This window comes from Scomber scombrus, chromosome 7, assembly GCF_963691925.1.
Source record: "Scomber scombrus chromosome 7, fScoSco1.1, whole genome shotgun sequence".
Lineage (NCBI taxonomy): Eukaryota > Metazoa > Chordata > Actinopteri > Scombriformes > Scombridae > Scomber > Scomber scombrus.
Genome location: NC_084976.1, coordinates 14,202,144 through 14,220,161, shown reverse-complemented (window position 1 = coordinate 14,220,161; position 18,018 = coordinate 14,202,144). Strand labels below are relative to the sequence as shown.

Sequence of the window (18,018 nt, the reverse complement as noted above, 5' to 3'; positions counted from 1 at the left end):
CCATAATGACTTGTTGGAAAAAATGTAATGACTAGAGATAAGTTAACACTTTTTGAATGGGAGTCAATTAGAACCAACAACTTTTTAAAACCAGCACCTACTGACTATTGGTGGTATTGCACTGTAAGTGACTTCCTCATTGGCTTCAATTTCAAGCAGTGGTTGCTGCTTGGTACAGACAGATGCTGAACTGCTGAAATAGATAGATAGGATATCACATCAGATATAACAGCAGAGACTGTTGACCCCCAGAATATAAATGTAGACCTGGGAGTGCATTATACATCATTATTTGCTTACTTGCAGGAGTTATATAAAAGGAGATACCACTCTCATATCTGTATGATAAATATGAAGCTAACTCCAGCAGCTTAGCTTAAAAAAATCTGCCCACCTGCACCATTTATGTACAGATTAAATAAACAAGTTGAGTTATACATTCTTATTTGAACATTTTAAAGGATTGTTACATGAATTATATATATATTCTTTTTTATTATTATTATTACTTTTATATACGATATCGCAAAATTGCTATGGCGTGTTATGAAAATGTATCTCAAGATTATAATAATTATAGAGTCCATAAATAGTGCTATAAAACTATTCTGAGCCCCATACTGTATTAAGGGCTTGTGTCCTTACATATACACTGCATGACTACACAAGTTTAATGGCTTTACTCTAGTACTCTTATTTTCTACATCACATAAATACCTGTAGTTTATGAGTTCTGTTGAAAAGTGCCTCATCCTTTTCAGTCAAGGCAAGAGAAGTGTATTACCTCAGTAAATGGTTAAAATCACACCATTTTTCTAGCTTTAGCCCTACGTCCAATTTGGTTCTCCATCCCAACAATTCCGTGAAACAGTCAACAAATGAGGACTGGTCTGTGTGGCTAAATCCAAATAACGCCTCTATTAAATAAAAAAATGACCTCTTTTGTGCCTGGTGTTGGTGAGAAAGATTGCATTATGCTTCCCGCCATTCTTTGCTTCTGAGATAAAAAATCTGCAAAGGAACATGCAGCTTTTGTTCTTCCTCAGTATTTGAAGTGTTACCTCTGTACATTAACTTATTAAATTTCACATTGATATATATATATATATATCTGTTCTAGTTAAAGCAACAAATGAGGTGCTTTATATTTTTGATATATAATCACTTATACCTACTTATACTTTATAATTACTTAATTCTACGTTACAATGGTGCAGGTGTGATTTTATCTCTTTAGCTGTCAAATTAATTTTTAGAATTAATCCTATAAGATTATTATGCTTTCACTTTATTATGCTTTTATGAATTCAGCGCTTAAATTTCTGATAATGGAAAGGACCTTTAATCCCTGGAAATCCAAAGATGGCCAAAGGAAGGGTATAACAGTGTCATTTAATTTATTCAGCAAACCCTCACTTAAACCTACAGTCTGTAACTCTTGACAAGTTCACAAGCAAACATGACAACACAGCCAGTTGCGTTGTGAATAGCTGGTTGATAGTTAGAATGATTACATTATGTACTTCAGTGATGAAGTTAGACCACAATGACTGGATTTGACTGATTTCTACTGGAGCAGAACCACCTACAGCATTTTAATAGCAGAGAATGAGCAGGATTTTCATGTGTACAAACACTCTTCTTTAACAATAGATTAATAAAAGGATTATACATTAATTAAATAAAAACTAAAGATTTTAAGTCAGAATTTTACAAACTTTTCATACTTGCTTGCCTTTATGGATGGCAATGTTGGTTGGTCCACTTATTTGGTCCAAACTGGAATATTTAAAGTATTGAATGGGTTGTCATGGGTTTTATGCATGTCCCCTTCAGGATGAATAATGATTTGGTGATCCCTTAACTTCCCATATAATACAATCATCAGGTCAAATGTGCCTATTAGTTAGATTTTTTTTTAACAAAATACCTGCAAAACTAATGGTATTCCCATTATCCTTAGCTGTACTTTGTGTATATTACTAAATATCAAATAGCACACTATTTTGTTTGTTTTTTAATTAAGATGCTGAACATGGTAAACATTATACCAGCTCAACATCTGCATCATTCAGTTAAAGTACCGCTGTGCCTCAAGAAGCCGCTAGCATGGTAGTAGACTCTTGCTCTTGTTTTATGTTGCATCTTCAGCATGCTTCTACAGTTTTGTTGGAGCATTTTCCAGAAATGTCATCGCAAGGTTTAAGTTGGTTGTGTCACTGTTTTTAAACAGGTTAAATGCTGTAAATACTGGCCTGATGACAGCGAGATGTATGGTGACATAAAGATCACTCTGCTTAAGACAGAGACACTGGCTGAATACACAGTTCGCACCTTTGCCTTGGAGAGGGTGAGTTACCTTCAAGATTTAAATTTTGCCTACCTTCTTTTGCATTTGGTAATAATTGTTATAACGTTTTCATTTTACAAATGTGATGGGTAGAAAGAAATCAGATGCTTCTAACTGCTAGTTCTTTATTTCTATTTCATACATTACTGCGACTCGTTCATATAAACACATAGTTAGCCGTGTTTTTTTGTTACCAGGTAAAGTATGAATTAAAATTAAAAATAGTTTATTAATAGAAGGGATTAGATACTTGACAGGATTTACTGCTGATGGGCATGAGGGCCACATGTTAAATTGAGAGGAATTAACACCAGTAGCTATTTGAATGTCCCTGCTGTCTTTCCAACATAGCTGTTACAGTGTTTTGCCCCTGATGGCCTCCTTGCTGTCAATCTCCCAGGGGATCTCTCATTGGAAAGCACAGAGGCTCAGAGCAACACTGGAGTGACAGTGGCACAAACACAGCATTATCATCACACTGTCACATTTGCTCTCCATGGGCATGCATGCTTCTGCTTATTCAAATCGGCAAGAATTTGGGAGCTGGTGACAGCTTGTTTTTCATAGCTCTTTTCTTTTTTGGGATTTCTGTCTTCAACAAATCTTTGCTTTGCTCGCTTTACTTTATCATCTCTGTACTGAGGACGAAATTGCTGTGTGACTGCAGCAGGCTCCCAGTAGAGAGGAGACACCTCCCAGCTCTCCCTTAGCTAAGAGAGCCTCAGTAATTCTTTTCCACATGTCTGTCACACTGCAGCTGCTATAAGCATGTGATGCCCAGAGGCCTAGCTGTCCTAGAAGACCTAACACCCAACGTAAATAATGTCCTGGTTGTCCTCACACTGAACCGAAAAATCTGTCACATCTATCACGAAGGGGGGCCATCTCTGAATGGGTGGGAGCATTTCTTGGATGAAAAAAGGGCCTGTAGGCTACCATGGTTTGAATGTAAGCCATATAAATGTAGTGTTTTCCATGTAATGCTAATGTGTACTATGTGTCTGTTGACAGAGAGGATACTCAACCAAGCACGAGGTCCGTCAGTTCCACTTCACATCCTGGCCTGAGCATGGGGTGCCCTATCACGCTACTGGACTGTTGGCATTTATACGTAGAGTGAAAGCCTCTACACCTCCTGATGCTGGCCCTGTGGTGGTCCACTGCAGGTAATGTGTTTCCTATTAACTACTGTAAGCTGTTGTTTCAAAACTAAACCAACAATAATGCTGTTTGTATATGTTTTATCACAAATAATGTACAGAATATAATCAGTATATTTAGCATATTGTAATAGAATAATAATCGTTTTTGAGACTTGGGATCGCTATGATGTGAAAGTAAAGATTTGTGTGACTGACGGAAACAGCCAAAAGCATCGGTAGGCTACTTTTCGGTAGTCTTGCTTGCTAGCCTATGTTAAGTACTTTTCACCACTTTGGGAAAACTAGAGAAGACATATTTTTCCTGTTAGATTTTACATACAAAGCAATACTGTATATCGTTATTCAAATGTAATTTTCAGTTCAAAAATGTCAAATGTAAAAATGCTAATTATGAGAGAAACAACCTGGGACAAAATTAGGACTTGGCTCAACTCGAAAATGTTACATCAAACCTTTATGGATATAGAGTACCAATCCAAAGTTTGGACACACCTTACCATTCGTTTGAAAGAGAAAGATTGTCTAAACTTCTGACAGGTTCTGTACAAGCAAACATATTTCTTTGTATTTTGAAAATCAAACTCAATTATTTGTATGCAGCCCTTCAGAATCTTCATTTTATGTATTAATACTACAGTAACAGAATTTTATGATTTCACTTTTACTGCTAGCAAAACTTTCATTAACTTAGAATTCAAAATGCCTTATGAGAATATCCATTACAGAAGTTACTGTCCAATCATAATGTAGTAAATTTGAATAAACCTTATTTTCAGTAATTTAATGCCAAAATGTATTAGCCTCATACAGTTTTCCTTGAAATTCATAAAAGTAGAGTCAAACAGCTAGTAAGTTAACTCTCCCTCTTTTTACCACGAGCACTAGTGGTACCTGGGTAAACTCCACAACCCTCATCTTACACATTGTAGCACTCCCTTGAGACCCTTTTAAATCACGTACTGCTAATAGACTGCATGAACTTGAGCAGGCATACGATTATTTATTGTTGTAAGATTGTGCATAATTCCTAATGAAAGATGTTGTTTGTGTGCCAGTGTGGGGGCGGGTCGCACTGGCTGCTACATTGTGCTGGATGTCATGTTGGACATGGCTGAGTGTGAAGGTGTGGTGGATATCTACAACTGTGTCAAAACCCTCTGCTCTCGACGCATCAACATGATCCAGACAGAGGTTAGGTCAACTGCACAGCATGGAGGCCACTTCACATTCACACTAATTTTTCTTGCACTTATTCAGAAGGTTATCACATCACTGGTCATAACATGGTAACCTCTCTCCACTGGAAAAGTTCTGAAGAGTCAGGTTTTTAAACATTTGTTTCCTGTTAATTGGAAATTCAGAGAGCGAGGGGGGTGTATTATCATACTCCCCCTCTGGGACTCCTGGAAAGGTCATTGCAATAGTTTTAGAGAAAAGACTCACATTGTCTCTCAGTATGCTGCGTAGGCACGTGCTGTTCTTTAGATGTGAAGATAATTTACATTTTCACCCCTTATTATGTAAATCCCACATTGACATAGCTGTTTATGACATTTGTAGTTATTTGCAGGGGTGCTCTAATTAAATGCACACGGCGTGTGTTTGTTTACTTACAAATATTTATTTATTCTCAAATAGCTTTGATACACTACCAACATTATAGCACGTTTAATTCAGAACAAGGCAGGTTATGAAAATTAATTCTTCATATTGCCTTTTAATTTATTTATATCTACATATGTTCTTAACCTCCCTCTGTTTCTTTTAAAGTCTGTTAAGCTGTTTGCAGATATATAACATACTCTCAGGTGTTAATTGAAACCCACAATAGTACATATACCTGCCCTCACATGTACACTTCTACATCTCTGTTCTCCTCGCAGGAGCAGTATATCTTCATCCACGATGCCATTCTGGAGGCCTGTTTGTGCGGAGAGACGGCCATCTTAGTGAACGAGTTTGCTGTCACGTACAAAGAGATGCTGCGAGTTGATTCCCAGAGTAATTCCTCCCAACTACGGGAAGAGTTTCAGGTCAGTCTCGTGCAGGGTGGTCTGACCTCGATCAATTTTTAAGTGCATTTTCATTTTGAGTTATGAATCCATTAAACATGAAACTTGCAAACATGTATTCTGAATTACACTGCCCACACACAGTCATTTGCATTTATAGTGCAGTTTATTAGCTACCATCAACAAAATAGTTTCAGTTACCTTAACAGAGCCTACTATTACTTTTTACTGCTAGTTTTTTTGTAACTACAATACTAATACTACCACTCAAACTACTTCTACTTGTAGTGTATTACCACTTTTAATACTACTATAGAACTACCAAGTAAACAGTACAGATAAAGAATTACAACCATTTTGTGTCTACCTACAGTGACTACATATGACTACTAGTTGTACTACATTGTTAACTAATTTTACTACTACTATTAATAACAGCATTAACAGATGAGGATGTTTTCACAGTCTGACTGATGATAAAGTTGCACCCAGAGGCCACCATATTGATGATCCATTATATACAAATACATCTGAATTGCATATTTTCTGATGTCTACTGTATCTTTGTTTCATATTCAGCCACATAAACAATAGACAGTAACTACATTTCCTTTGTTGTGGAAATATTCTTGAAAGCACAGACACTTTAAAATCAACAAAAAGTGCAGAAAGGAGAAGACTAATGAATGTGTATGCATCCATATGTATGTGCGTCTCTTTGTATGTGTGTGCTTGTGTGTGTGCATATTGCAGGTTTCCTTTCACTTTTGATTATGCGTGACTGTCATTGAAATCCTCCTCCTGGTTTGTAGGAATGCGGCCTCTGAAAATTTTATTAGATGTTGATTAGGAGAAAAGAGCCAGCTGTGTTCCCCACATGCTTTACCTGCCTCATCACCACCCTCCCACCCCTCACCTCCCTCACTCCCCTGCTGCAGTGCTCAACCAGCAGCCGCATTGATTCCAGGTTTAGCATTTCAAAGTAATACTGAAAAAAGCCCAAGCTTCTCCTTTAATTGTATACAGTTTGATTCTTATACACTACATAGGATTGATGATGGATGTGTTGTTTATGATTATATAATTGTGCTGTTGGTGGTGAGACACTCTGATTACAAACTGTCAGTTCTTCATAAAGGAAAATGTGACTTACCTTGCTTTGACTGTGTCGACTTATCCATCTAAAACTGTTGTTGAAACCCTCTGCACTGTCCAATGAGCTCTCTGCTTTATATTCTTTCAACCTGCAGACAGCAAACAGCCAGCCTGTAGTGTTGAGATCAGCAAAGTCACAGATGTATTATTGATTCTGTAAATGAATAATCCAAAAATTTGTTTTATGTTGTCTAATGTGATAACGGCTAAATGAACAAAGAGTTCATGGAAGAAATTCTGCAATATATGCAAAAATATGCAATATTTCCTTTGAGGTTTTTTTTCTTATAAAACTTCAGTATACACCCTATTATTATTAGGGCCCTGGCGAAAGCCCTATTGAAATTCGTTCATGCCCCAACGTGCAAGTGACCCCAAAGTGCAAGTGACCCCAAAGTAATCAAGTAATCATGTGGTATGGAAGACCCCCAGGGAAAAATGCTATATTGATATTGTAATGTTTATTATTAGGGCCCGAGCGGCGACTGCAAGTCGCCTGGCGAAAGCCCTATTGAAATTGTAATGTTTATTATTATTATTATTATTATTATTATTATTATTATTATTATTATTATTATTATTCCGACATTTCGTGCCCCAATTTCGCCCCTTTCCCAAATGCGAAAATGCTTATACTTTTGCACGGACGTCCGGCCTCATCCGAAATTCGATATTTTTGGGTGGTCGCACATGGTCGACGCAGAATGGCGGAATAGCGCCCCCTACAAAGTCCAAAAATGCCCATAGGGAATTTTGCTAACTTTGTCCTATGCTCACAAAATTCGGTACACATATGTATTATACCCACATATGCAAAAAAGCCTCTTGACCTCATGACCTCAACCCAACAGGAAGTCGGCCATTTTGGTTTTGATTTTTCCCGCCTAAAATTAACTCCTCCCACAGCGTTCGCCCGATCAAGTTCAAATTAGGTACGCAACATCTCCAGACCTAGCTGAGCTTAAGTTGTGCTCTGCGCATCCGTAGGTCAAAGGGCGTGTCTTCCAGGGCTCAACTAACTTTGGCGTGCTCGCCATGTACATACGAGTGGCTTTCACGCCCACATACTTCATCCAATCAGCTTCAAACTTGCTGGACATGATGATGGCTCCGCCCTGAACGTCCCGATATATTAACTTCCCTCGTAACTCATAGCGCCCCCTGGTGGTAACAGGAAGTTAACTAAGATTCATTAAAATTACATACTTTGCCCCATCAACTTCATTCAGAACCAGTTGGTGAAGCTACATTATGAAGACTGTGAAGCTACAAGTAATGGCGTCCGTGTGGCGACGCGGCGACCATCAATTCCTCACCATGAAAATACGTTTGGCTTTTTGATGGCTTTATTGAACTCGTATCATCATGAAAATTGGTACACAGGTCCAGAGTGCCGACCTCAACGTCTCCATTCGCTCATAGGCGATCTCACTCGTGTCGCCCCCTAGTGGATACAGGAAGTGCCATATTTTACATCATCATTGTGTGATTTCCACAAAACTTCACATGTGTAATCACTGTCCCACCCTGAACGCAACCGCTTGTGTTTTGTTACACTCTACTGCCCCCTGGTGGATGAACCATCAACCTCTCATAACTCCTTCATGCTTTGTCCAATTCACTCCAAACTTCACATGACTGATGAGTGGCCGCCCTGAACACAACAGACCACACCAGACCATATGTGTAACTACCTGTGACAGCCCCCTACTGGATGAACGAAACATTGCATTTTTGGCCTCCTTCCAGGTTTTTTCTCACTTTCTGCTTCACACCACAGCCCCGCCATGCCTCAGGCCCCGTGGTGGCATGGGTGAGCGAGGGCCCGCCATCGCCGCTTGCGGCTTTAATTATTATTGTTATTATTATTATTATTATTATTATTATTAAGCAATTGGCCTAATTTATCTTTTATTCTTTTAAATGGGTTTGTCAATGTGATGTCAATGTATTTAAGATTCTTTAAACTAACATTATTGGACTCTTTGCACTCTCTGTATCCCAGTCCTCCCTCCTTCTGTCTTATTCACTTCCCACCTCCTCCTCCTCCCCAAAATCTCCTCTGCTGTGTTACAGCTCCTCATGCCTTCTATCTTTTCAATGCTCTCTTCAATTCCATTTTATACTGAACTCACTCTCGTCTAACCTCATTTCCATTTGCAGACGCTAAACTCAGTCACTCCACACCTTGATGTAGAAGAGTGCAGCATTGCTCTGTTGCCGAGAAACCGAGAGAAGAATCGCAGCATGGATGTGCTGCCCCCCGATCGCGCCCTGGCTTTCCTGGTAACAACAGAAGGGGAGAGCAACAATTACATCAACGCTGCTCTCGCTGACAGCTTTCACCGGCAAGCTGCTTTTATCGTCACCCCTCACCCTCTGCCAGGCACCACGGCGGACTTTTGGAGGCTGGTCTTTGACTATGGCTGCACAGCAGTGGTCATGCTCAACCAACTGAACCAGTCAAACTCTGCGTGGGTAAGGTCAAAGTGTTGTATACTGTTTTATTGCCATTGATTTGTTGACAAGGAAAGAGAGATGTACCAAAATGTTGAGTTTGTTCACACAGGTGCAGCTGTTTGCAGTGCAAGTTTTTACTTTAAGTCTTGTGGTTATCTGAACTCTCTACTTGAAACTTTTCCTGATATATCCTCTCTTCCCTGTTTCTGTATCTTACTGTGCTTGGGATTAGTTCCTTCATGCCATTTTGTTGGGCTTTGATCCCTGACCACATTGATCTCAAGGCATGACTAGATAACACCCACCCCAGTTTTTCCTTCCTCTCCTTAAGTTGCATCTCTGGAGAATAGGCTTGCATTACCCTCCAGCCACATCTCAGGGTTCTTTTTATTGGCGCCCCACTTTTTCTCATGAGCATAAGTTTTTCTCTGTACCACAATATTCGCTGATCTTTTTTAACACTTGTAATAAAAAACTGTGGAATGAGACATCACACAAGACTGAGATCTAGATTGAATTAAAAACACAATGAAACAAATAAGTAAAAATAGCTTTTCCATGTGGTTGGAGTCACAAAGACAAAGCATAGGCTGGTGAAAGGACTTAATATCTCAGGTGCCATACTGTAGAGAGCTATAAAAGTCAGCGATAGATTTTCTTCAAATCTATTTTAAAATGTAAAGGCATCGAAAAAAAAATCATCATCTCAGAGTATTTTTTGAGTAGGCTGGTGGGTAAGTGTTGGTCACATTTTGGCTGTCCTACCATTTTCTGATTAAGAAAAGAGAACACATTTTTACAGTAACCAAGTGCAGATTAAATTAAACCATGTAAATAGTGTCAGTAAAATTAAGGATTTATATCATTCTAGAGGTATTTCTCAGGTGGAAGAAATAAGTCTTAACAATCAATCGGAGTAACATACTGTAGGCTCCAGACTGAGACTCAAGTGTAACTCCCTGAATTTGAGTAGAAGGGACATCATACATGTTAATGAGACAAAAGCTGGCACAACTTGACTAACAATGTGTGCAGCCAGTAATTAAGATGCTGAACGAGATTGGCAGACATCCATCTCTTAATGGCAGATAAACAGTTGTGCAGAGATGACAATGTTGCTAAATTATGTGGGATAGATACAACTTGGTATCATTGGCATATTATTTTAAATAAATGACATGCTGGTTAATAATGAAGCATTAGGAAAACTTGAAAAGAGAGAATGGATTTTTCCCAAAATTAATCATTTTGGGACACCACATAAAGACACTGCCTGTGTGTATTGATAGATACAAGAACCTTTCTGGTAGACAGACAAAACTTATCAATTCCAGTCCAAGGGAGTTAATAATAAAAATACATAAATTCAGCTTTCATTACTAGATCATTAACAACTCTTACAAAAGCAATTTCAAGTGCTTATGTATCATCTAATTTTATCTTGTATTAAAATCTGTATAACTATGTTTGAGTATGGATGAATCACAAAAAATCATCTGTAAAACTTGAAAATAATAAATGTTAAAGATACTGGCTGATATAAATTCACTGGAGTGTCAAAGTCTCAGGCTTGCATCACCCTCCATCCACGTCTCAGGTTTCCTTTTTTTGATTTTGGGGCATGAATGCAACATTTACAAGCTTTGCATGATCAAAATTTAATCACTAAGCGTGTTAATTATGTATTTCATTGTATCACAGCCCTTGAAAAAGAGGTGCTCGTTTTAAATTATGAACCTTTTTTTTTTTTGTACAAGGTCTGTCTTAGTTTGTTGTAAAATCTGTCCTTAAGACTTTTTCAGTTTATGTTGGAAAATCCATCTTAAGGGTAACAAGTATCAGTGAAACCACAATTTCACACATTACTATGAAACTAGAACATTGAAACATTATGTTGACTGGACAGCTTGTTGAAGTCACTTTGTTTTTTAGAAGTTACAATTGGCATAAAGACAAAAATGTAGTTGTTGAAATCTGAGTAATAACATGTACCGAAATGGTCCAAGACACTCTGTAGACATTTGTTTTGACAAATAGAAAGTGAAGCCATCTATTATTCCAGACTGATTACTTTGACTTATTTATACTAAACACTGGACTTATTATACGACATACATCAATGTCTATTGACTAAAAAATGTGCTGCATGGGTACAGACAGTTGAATAATGTAGAGAGTTTTCACAGTATAGCTACCAATGTGAAATTATCCTTTCAAAAGATATTTGTCAAAACAAGAAAACCACTAACACAACCTTTCATGGCTTTGACAGGCTTGTTACTGTGGGAAAATGTCAATAAATACCCTTAATCTTTAATCATTGTGTATCATGTGCTCATCAAATTAGTTTTTATGCTCACATCATGTATTAAAGCACAACAACATTTAAAACTTTTAACCCTGGAGGTTAAAAGAAAGAAAATAGATTATAGGTACCCCTGTTTAACCTAACTTTCATCCGCTCCCCTTTAAATGTTTTTCATCTTGTTTCTTCCAGTATAACGCAGCACTTTTAGGTCTCACTTGAAAATTGAGTTATTGCCACTATGTTGTTCATTGCAAAATCTTGTTATGAACTCTGTTGTGGAGTTCATTTGCGGGACTGGAGTACTCTGTTTCCCTATTGTTGCAATCTCTCAAAGCACATTACTTGTTCCCCTCTTCATGCTGCTTCTCTCCCTTTACTAACACCAGTATTAACACAACCTGTTGAATTTAGGCTTACACTGACACCACTCTTATCGTCACTGTTTTTATAATTTATTATAAATTGTGCGTCTGCATATCTGGTAGACTTTGCTCTGTTTTTTTTTTAAACGGTGTATGCATGCACACCCCCAACACACACCCGCACACATATACTTTTTTGTACATAATTTCATCATTCAATCTTAAATTTCTCTTGTCCTTCAAAATCTCAAGTTTGAAGAAAAAAAGGTGGTTTCCCTGGCCACAACTGCTGAAGAATGCATTAGTTCATGTTCTGTACATTACACATTTAATCACTAAATCTCTCCTCTCTCTCTGTCTGAATCCCTTCTACCTATAGCCATGTGTTCAGTACTGGCCGGAGCCTGGTTTACAGCAGTACGGGCCAATGGAAGTGGAGTTTCTGTCCATGTCAGCAGACGAGGATGTCATTACCCGTCTGTTTCGGGTCAAAAACGTCACAAGGGTGAGTCATTGCGGTATCAAAGCCGGCATAGGACATGTTGCTCCACTCAGTGGTATTTCACAAATGATAACTTCAACCTCATTAGAAATGCATTAGCTGTGGTCCTTGCGGGTAATTCAGATGTGACATTTTACCTACAGTACATTTAGAGCTACCACCTGTACTGTGCATCTAGCCTAATACAAGTCCCCAAAGTCAAAGCGCTATAGGCTTGGCTGCAATAAATTCTGTGGACCTGAAACCTTAAGATGATGATTTGAATATCTATGAAGCGTTGTGTTTGTGTTTGTATAATGCACAGTACAAAACACATTGTTTTGATATGTAGCTGTTCAGAAAATTGAACCAGAGCCACCAGTGTTTCCATAAGACCTTCCCATGAGAGTGATACACATTATAAGAACTTCCATTTCCATGGAAAACATGCAAGAGAAATCCATTGACATGCATGCAAAGGTCAAATTTCTCCCTTTTTCAGTTTCCTGTTGTCATTACATAGGCGTCTTCCCTCTCTCAGGTGCAAGTTTGCATACTAAAGAGACGACTTTCATCATCATAATGCATGCCATATTTTCAGTTGCAGGATAATCTTTTCACCTTTTGATTTGTTCAGAAACCATGTCACGCATTTCATAGAAAGTCAAGAATTAAGCACACCTTGTGAAATAGGCTAAATAAAGGCACTGACAGTTCTGTCATGGTAGAGGGAGCACAGGGGATGTCAGCATGCTCCTTTTATAACTGAAAAAGTCTCCAAATGTGTGGAGACTTTTTTTCCTTTTTTTTGACTTCACAAACTTAGCTCATTTTGACTTCACACACTTCATCATGTTGATTTTGTGTGCATGGAGGTATGGTTTTTACACCGAAAAATGTGCATAAGCACATGCATGCATTCTGCTCAGGATCACTGTAAACCAATTACTGAAGGAATCTGTATGCAAGGCGTTTCCCTGCTGCCATTGGGAGCAGTGTGACACAACTTCCTTTCTTGATTGCCATCCTCACCTCCTCTGTTGACTGCCCTTGTCATTCCCCTTTCTACCGATAGCCTTTTCCTTCTACTCGGGGCTCACTACTGTCAAGGAGAAGGGGCAGCTTAACACAGCATGGGATGAATCAAATCACACAGAAATAACACACACCTCTCCCTATTTACGCCCTTTTCCCTGTATATTAGTGTGTATGTTTCCTGTGTGTGACAATGATATACAAGGGTAGGGAGTAAAAGTCAAAGGAAGTGCATTGTAAGCATATGTATGTGTGGGTAAGGGAGTAGTAAAAAAAAACCCTACATGGTGTAAATCCCACTTCTGCTGAGGCAATTCCTCTATGCATCGTTGGTGTCTCTGCCAGCCCAATTTGCATGACTTACAGTTCTCTACCGGTCCTTAAGTATTAGGTGAGATTCTTCAGGACAAGGTTATGAACACACAGGGACCTCTCTAGGACACATAGTTGGGGCCACACTTACACCTGCAGACCCATATATCTCAGAATCACTCTGCTGAGTGAGCACAGCTGAGAGTACCAGCATGCAGCCCGGGGAGCACTCAAACATGAATGTTAAGTGTCCCACACAGAAACACTGAAACAACCCGAACATGTTACACAACACGGACAAAAGAGTGCGCATGCATGTGACAGTATAGTACACTCCTCATTCATGTGCTTTGTCTCATCTGAAGCTCCAAGAGGGCGAGCTGGTGGTGTGTCAGTTCCAATTCCTGCGCTGGTCGGCATATCGGGACGTTCCTGACTCTAAGAAGGCTTTCCTCAACCTGCTGGCTCAAGTGCACAAGTGGCAAAGGGAGTGTGGAGAAGGACGCACTGTTGTCCACTGCCTGTGAGTAAACTGCATGTACTGTAAACTAAATGACAAAGAGGCAAAGCAAAAAAGTCATTTAATCTCTCTCTGACAAGTTCTTTTACTGGAAATTAAAATTGTTGAAGACCATTTAAAAGTGCCACTATGCAAAAGTGAAGCCAAAATATCTACTTTCTGGGAGCCGCCATCTTACTTGTGTGATGTCATTTGGAGCCAAACTCTGTGCAGTAGAGTCGGGTGGCTGGGTGACGGCCTGTAGGACACACCCCCTCAACCGTCCCACCACCTGACTGAGGTTTGAGAGCGGCTGTCACAGCTGTCAATCATGTCATCATACCCATGTATGTCATATTGTCAAATAACTAATTAAAAACAAATTTATTAGACAAATAAACACTTGAACAAGCATCAGCATGAACTACCTAAAATAAGAGAAACCATCCTTGTGAAAAATGTATCTAATACGTGCTTTGATTTTTTTTTTAGTTTGGCTCATGTCCCATCTGCTAACATGGATGGGGCGGTCTGATGACCTATACTGCAGCCAGCCACCAGGGGGGGATTGAGATATTTTGGTTTCACTTTTGGGGAGCTGTCGTGACTTCCATATTTATATACAGTCAATGGGTGTAGTGCACTGTGTGGACGTTGTGTGCTCTAACTCCTCTGTTATCCTAAGCCCCCTGAGCACACACTCGCTGATGAATATGAATGGGCCATCCAGCTCGTTGCCAAAGCGTCACACGTTCGTTCCCATCGTCCCCTTCCAAAAGCACATCACTCAGCGCTGTCACACAGTGTTATCCACGACAACCAGGGAAGAGATTATGGAGATCAAATCAATTATGGCTTAATACAGAATGCGATGGTTCTCACTACAGTAAATCCAGGACTGCCAAAGCACTGACTACGATTGATTACCTTAATATTGCTTGTATTGGCTGTGGAGGCTTCCATGGCCTCCTTCCCCACATTTGTCTCAGGAGAGAGGAAGTGGATTGTCCTTCAGTAGTTTATTGATATTGACTCTCATTTATGATGACCAAGACAATATTTCAGAGGAAATGCCAGAATGTGCTGTTATTTCTCAATTTTTTCTTCCTTACAGCTTTACTCATATTGCTATATGAACGGTATCAAATGTATGGTTTTTTTTAACAAGGTGGTATTATGACAAAAACAAGGTTATCTGATTATACATATTTTGTTTTGTTTAAGCTGTATTGTTTCCTTCCACTACCCACTTAAACATGTTAGGAGGCTCATTCATTCATCATACAAACAGACATATCTGTATGAATTGCTACTGCATATACAGTACATGTGTGGTACATACTTCTGTATATGCAGTGATGTGATATATAAACTATATATACCTATATAAACTACTCCAAACCTAAACTATGTTTAAGGGAGCTATTTATTTGGCACATTTCAGACACAAAGGCTACTTCTAAGTGTTCAAATAACAGAATGCATTAAAAACATTTATTTAACAAGACTGAAGGGATGTTTATTAAGGATTTGCAGCCTTTTTAGGGGCTAAACAGCTGAATTGCATTTCTCTTTATTTACGTAAGGGCTGCACAGAGGTTTGTGCTGGTAATATTGAAGAAAAGCAGCACCACTGAAAATTGCGTTGGCTCATACGACATGTATTTTGAGTTGTTTCTGTTTAGAGGTGCAAAATATGAGAGAAATAAATGGAATCAATACACATACCCACTGCACCTGCTTTATCACACCTGATTTATCCCTCCTGATTTTTAATGTTTCACAACAGCTCCAGTCCAGGGTGATATGATTGAGGCAGCCAGTTATCAGAACATTATATCTGTTTACAAAAACAACCTTGTCAAGGAGTTCAAGAGTTTTACCTAAAATGTTCCACTTATTGCTCATGACTCATTCAATCACTGATCTTGTTTGTTGAGCTGACAACATCAAAATATTTAACTCAAAATCCAGCCAATAGTATATATATTTCTGTCTGGACCAAAGTGGTGGACTTGCTCCTACTGACATTCCCATCTCTCTAGTGTGGCTAAAAAAAATCATTCAGTAATAAAAAACAAATTGGAAATTAAATGAAAAAGATACGACATAAAATAGCAGTAAAATATCTGGACACGCCAATGAAAGAGAAAGCATGTCCAAACGTTTTACTGGTACTGTATGCCTATGATATGTTTTTTAAAATGATGCATCTTCTCCTCCACAGTAACGGTGGTGGTCGCAGTGGGACCTTCTGTGCCTGCAACATTCTCCTTGAGATGATCCAGTACCAGAACATGGTAGATATCTTCTATGCTGTCAAAACACTACGCAACTGCAAACCCAACATGGTGGAGTCCCTGGTGAGAGAGTCTATAAATATATAAAGCAGTGTGTTTCAAAGTGGCAAGAATATTTCTGTAATTATTGCTGTGTCTTCACTTTTTAATTTAAGAAATATTGTATTTTTCCTCAGGATCAGTATCGATTCTGCTATGACCTTGTCCTGGAGTACTTGGACTGCTTTGAAGGAAGATAGCAACTAAATGTTTACCACAGCGGAGGTATACCACACGCTGGAGATTTTATTTAGACCACCCTGTGGCTCCTCTACTCTCATGTTTTAACCTGTGGACTTGGCATTGAAAGGACTGCAAAGGAACGGAAGAAAAAAAAAACATTGTCAAGGTTCTAACTTTTAACCTTTAATGTACAGCTGTGATTTCCTCCGTGTTGGTGATGTTTATCTCTTTTGATATTTTTTTGTGCTTTTCTTGGTCCTCTTTGCCTCTGGACTAAAGCTATTTTGTGCTAAGGGTTACTGTAGCAGCAAAACAATATCACATGCTACAAAATGGACCTACTTTATTCTGAAGAAGCCTCACCTCAGCTGTATTCCATCATTTCATTCAAACAGCAAGGGATCTGGATGAAATTCCAGAGTGACAGCAGCATTATCTATATGTGGAAGCTTTTTCCTCTCTCTAAGAGCTACATACAACAGCAGTCCACTGTGGTTGTGGCATGACTTATCTACCATACCATAAACTGCCTTATTCTCTGACGATAGGACAGATTTATTCAAATCACTGAATAAATCAAAATGGTTGTCATACTGGTGTACAAACAGCAACAAGACATTCTAGCAGGCCTACAGCATAGGAGAGACAAGCCCAGTCCTCAACAGTTTTGATGCAGAAATTGTACAGTACTGCAATGTGTTATATTTTGCCATATTATTTTGTGTTGGATTACCACGTGTGCTATAGGTGGACGTTTCCAGGGACCACAGCAGTGGGTGCCACCATAGGAGATTCCTTTCCCATTACTTACATAGTGCCAATCCCACTGACTGACTTGAATCCTTTCTTTACTTTGTTCTACTGCATCATCTTGATGTATGGCTACAAACATACAGTATGTACTGCATCAGCTATTGTTCTCACTCCAAAGTGATTGTTTGTATTTTGTAACCAGTTGGAAAGAAAAAGGAGAGAGAAAACTGTACTGGCATGCCATTGTGGTGGTGTGAAAAACGATGTTCCATTAATGCTGTAGTGAAGTGTCTAAACCAGTGCTGCATTACAGGTTTTAGTCTCTTTTACTCCTTTGTTGTTTAAAAACTCTGAATTTGGTTGTAAAGTAAATTGACAATCCAAAAAATTCCAGTTTGAATTTGATCATAACCCTTTCAGGTAGGGGGTTCATTTTGACAACTTTGACATGGTAAGTCGTTGGTCCTAGTTGTGTAAAATATCTAAAAAAAACAAAATTTAAAGCGGAAATAACATTGTGCAAAGGGAAAACAATGCTACTTCACCACAGCACTCACCACTGAACATATTTGGCTTTTCACATTGGTGGTAAATTTTACCCACAGA

The 18,018-nt window shown here is 38.8% G+C and overlaps 1 protein-coding gene across 1 annotated transcript in view; it reads left to right on the top strand.

The window, feature by feature from the left end:
* The window catches only part of ptprub (protein tyrosine phosphatase receptor type Ub), a 164,114-nt gene extending 146,924 nt beyond the window's left edge, over positions 1-17,190 (top strand). Inside the window, exons 21-29 of the mRNA XM_062423421.1 lie at positions 2,234-2,350; positions 3,362-3,516; positions 4,569-4,704; positions 5,397-5,546; positions 8,844-9,158; positions 12,190-12,315; positions 14,004-14,161; positions 16,365-16,500; positions 16,614-17,190. Coding sequence (XP_062279405.1) covers positions 2,234-2,350; positions 3,362-3,516; positions 4,569-4,704; positions 5,397-5,546; positions 8,844-9,158; positions 12,190-12,315; positions 14,004-14,161; positions 16,365-16,500; positions 16,614-16,676 — 1,356 coding nt within the window. The 3' untranslated portion in view covers positions 16,677-17,190. The remainder of the gene's footprint in view (positions 1-2,233; positions 2,351-3,361; positions 3,517-4,568; positions 4,705-5,396; positions 5,547-8,843; positions 9,159-12,189; positions 12,316-14,003; positions 14,162-16,364; positions 16,501-16,613) is intronic.
* Positions 17,191-18,018: the final 828 nt, after the last annotated feature.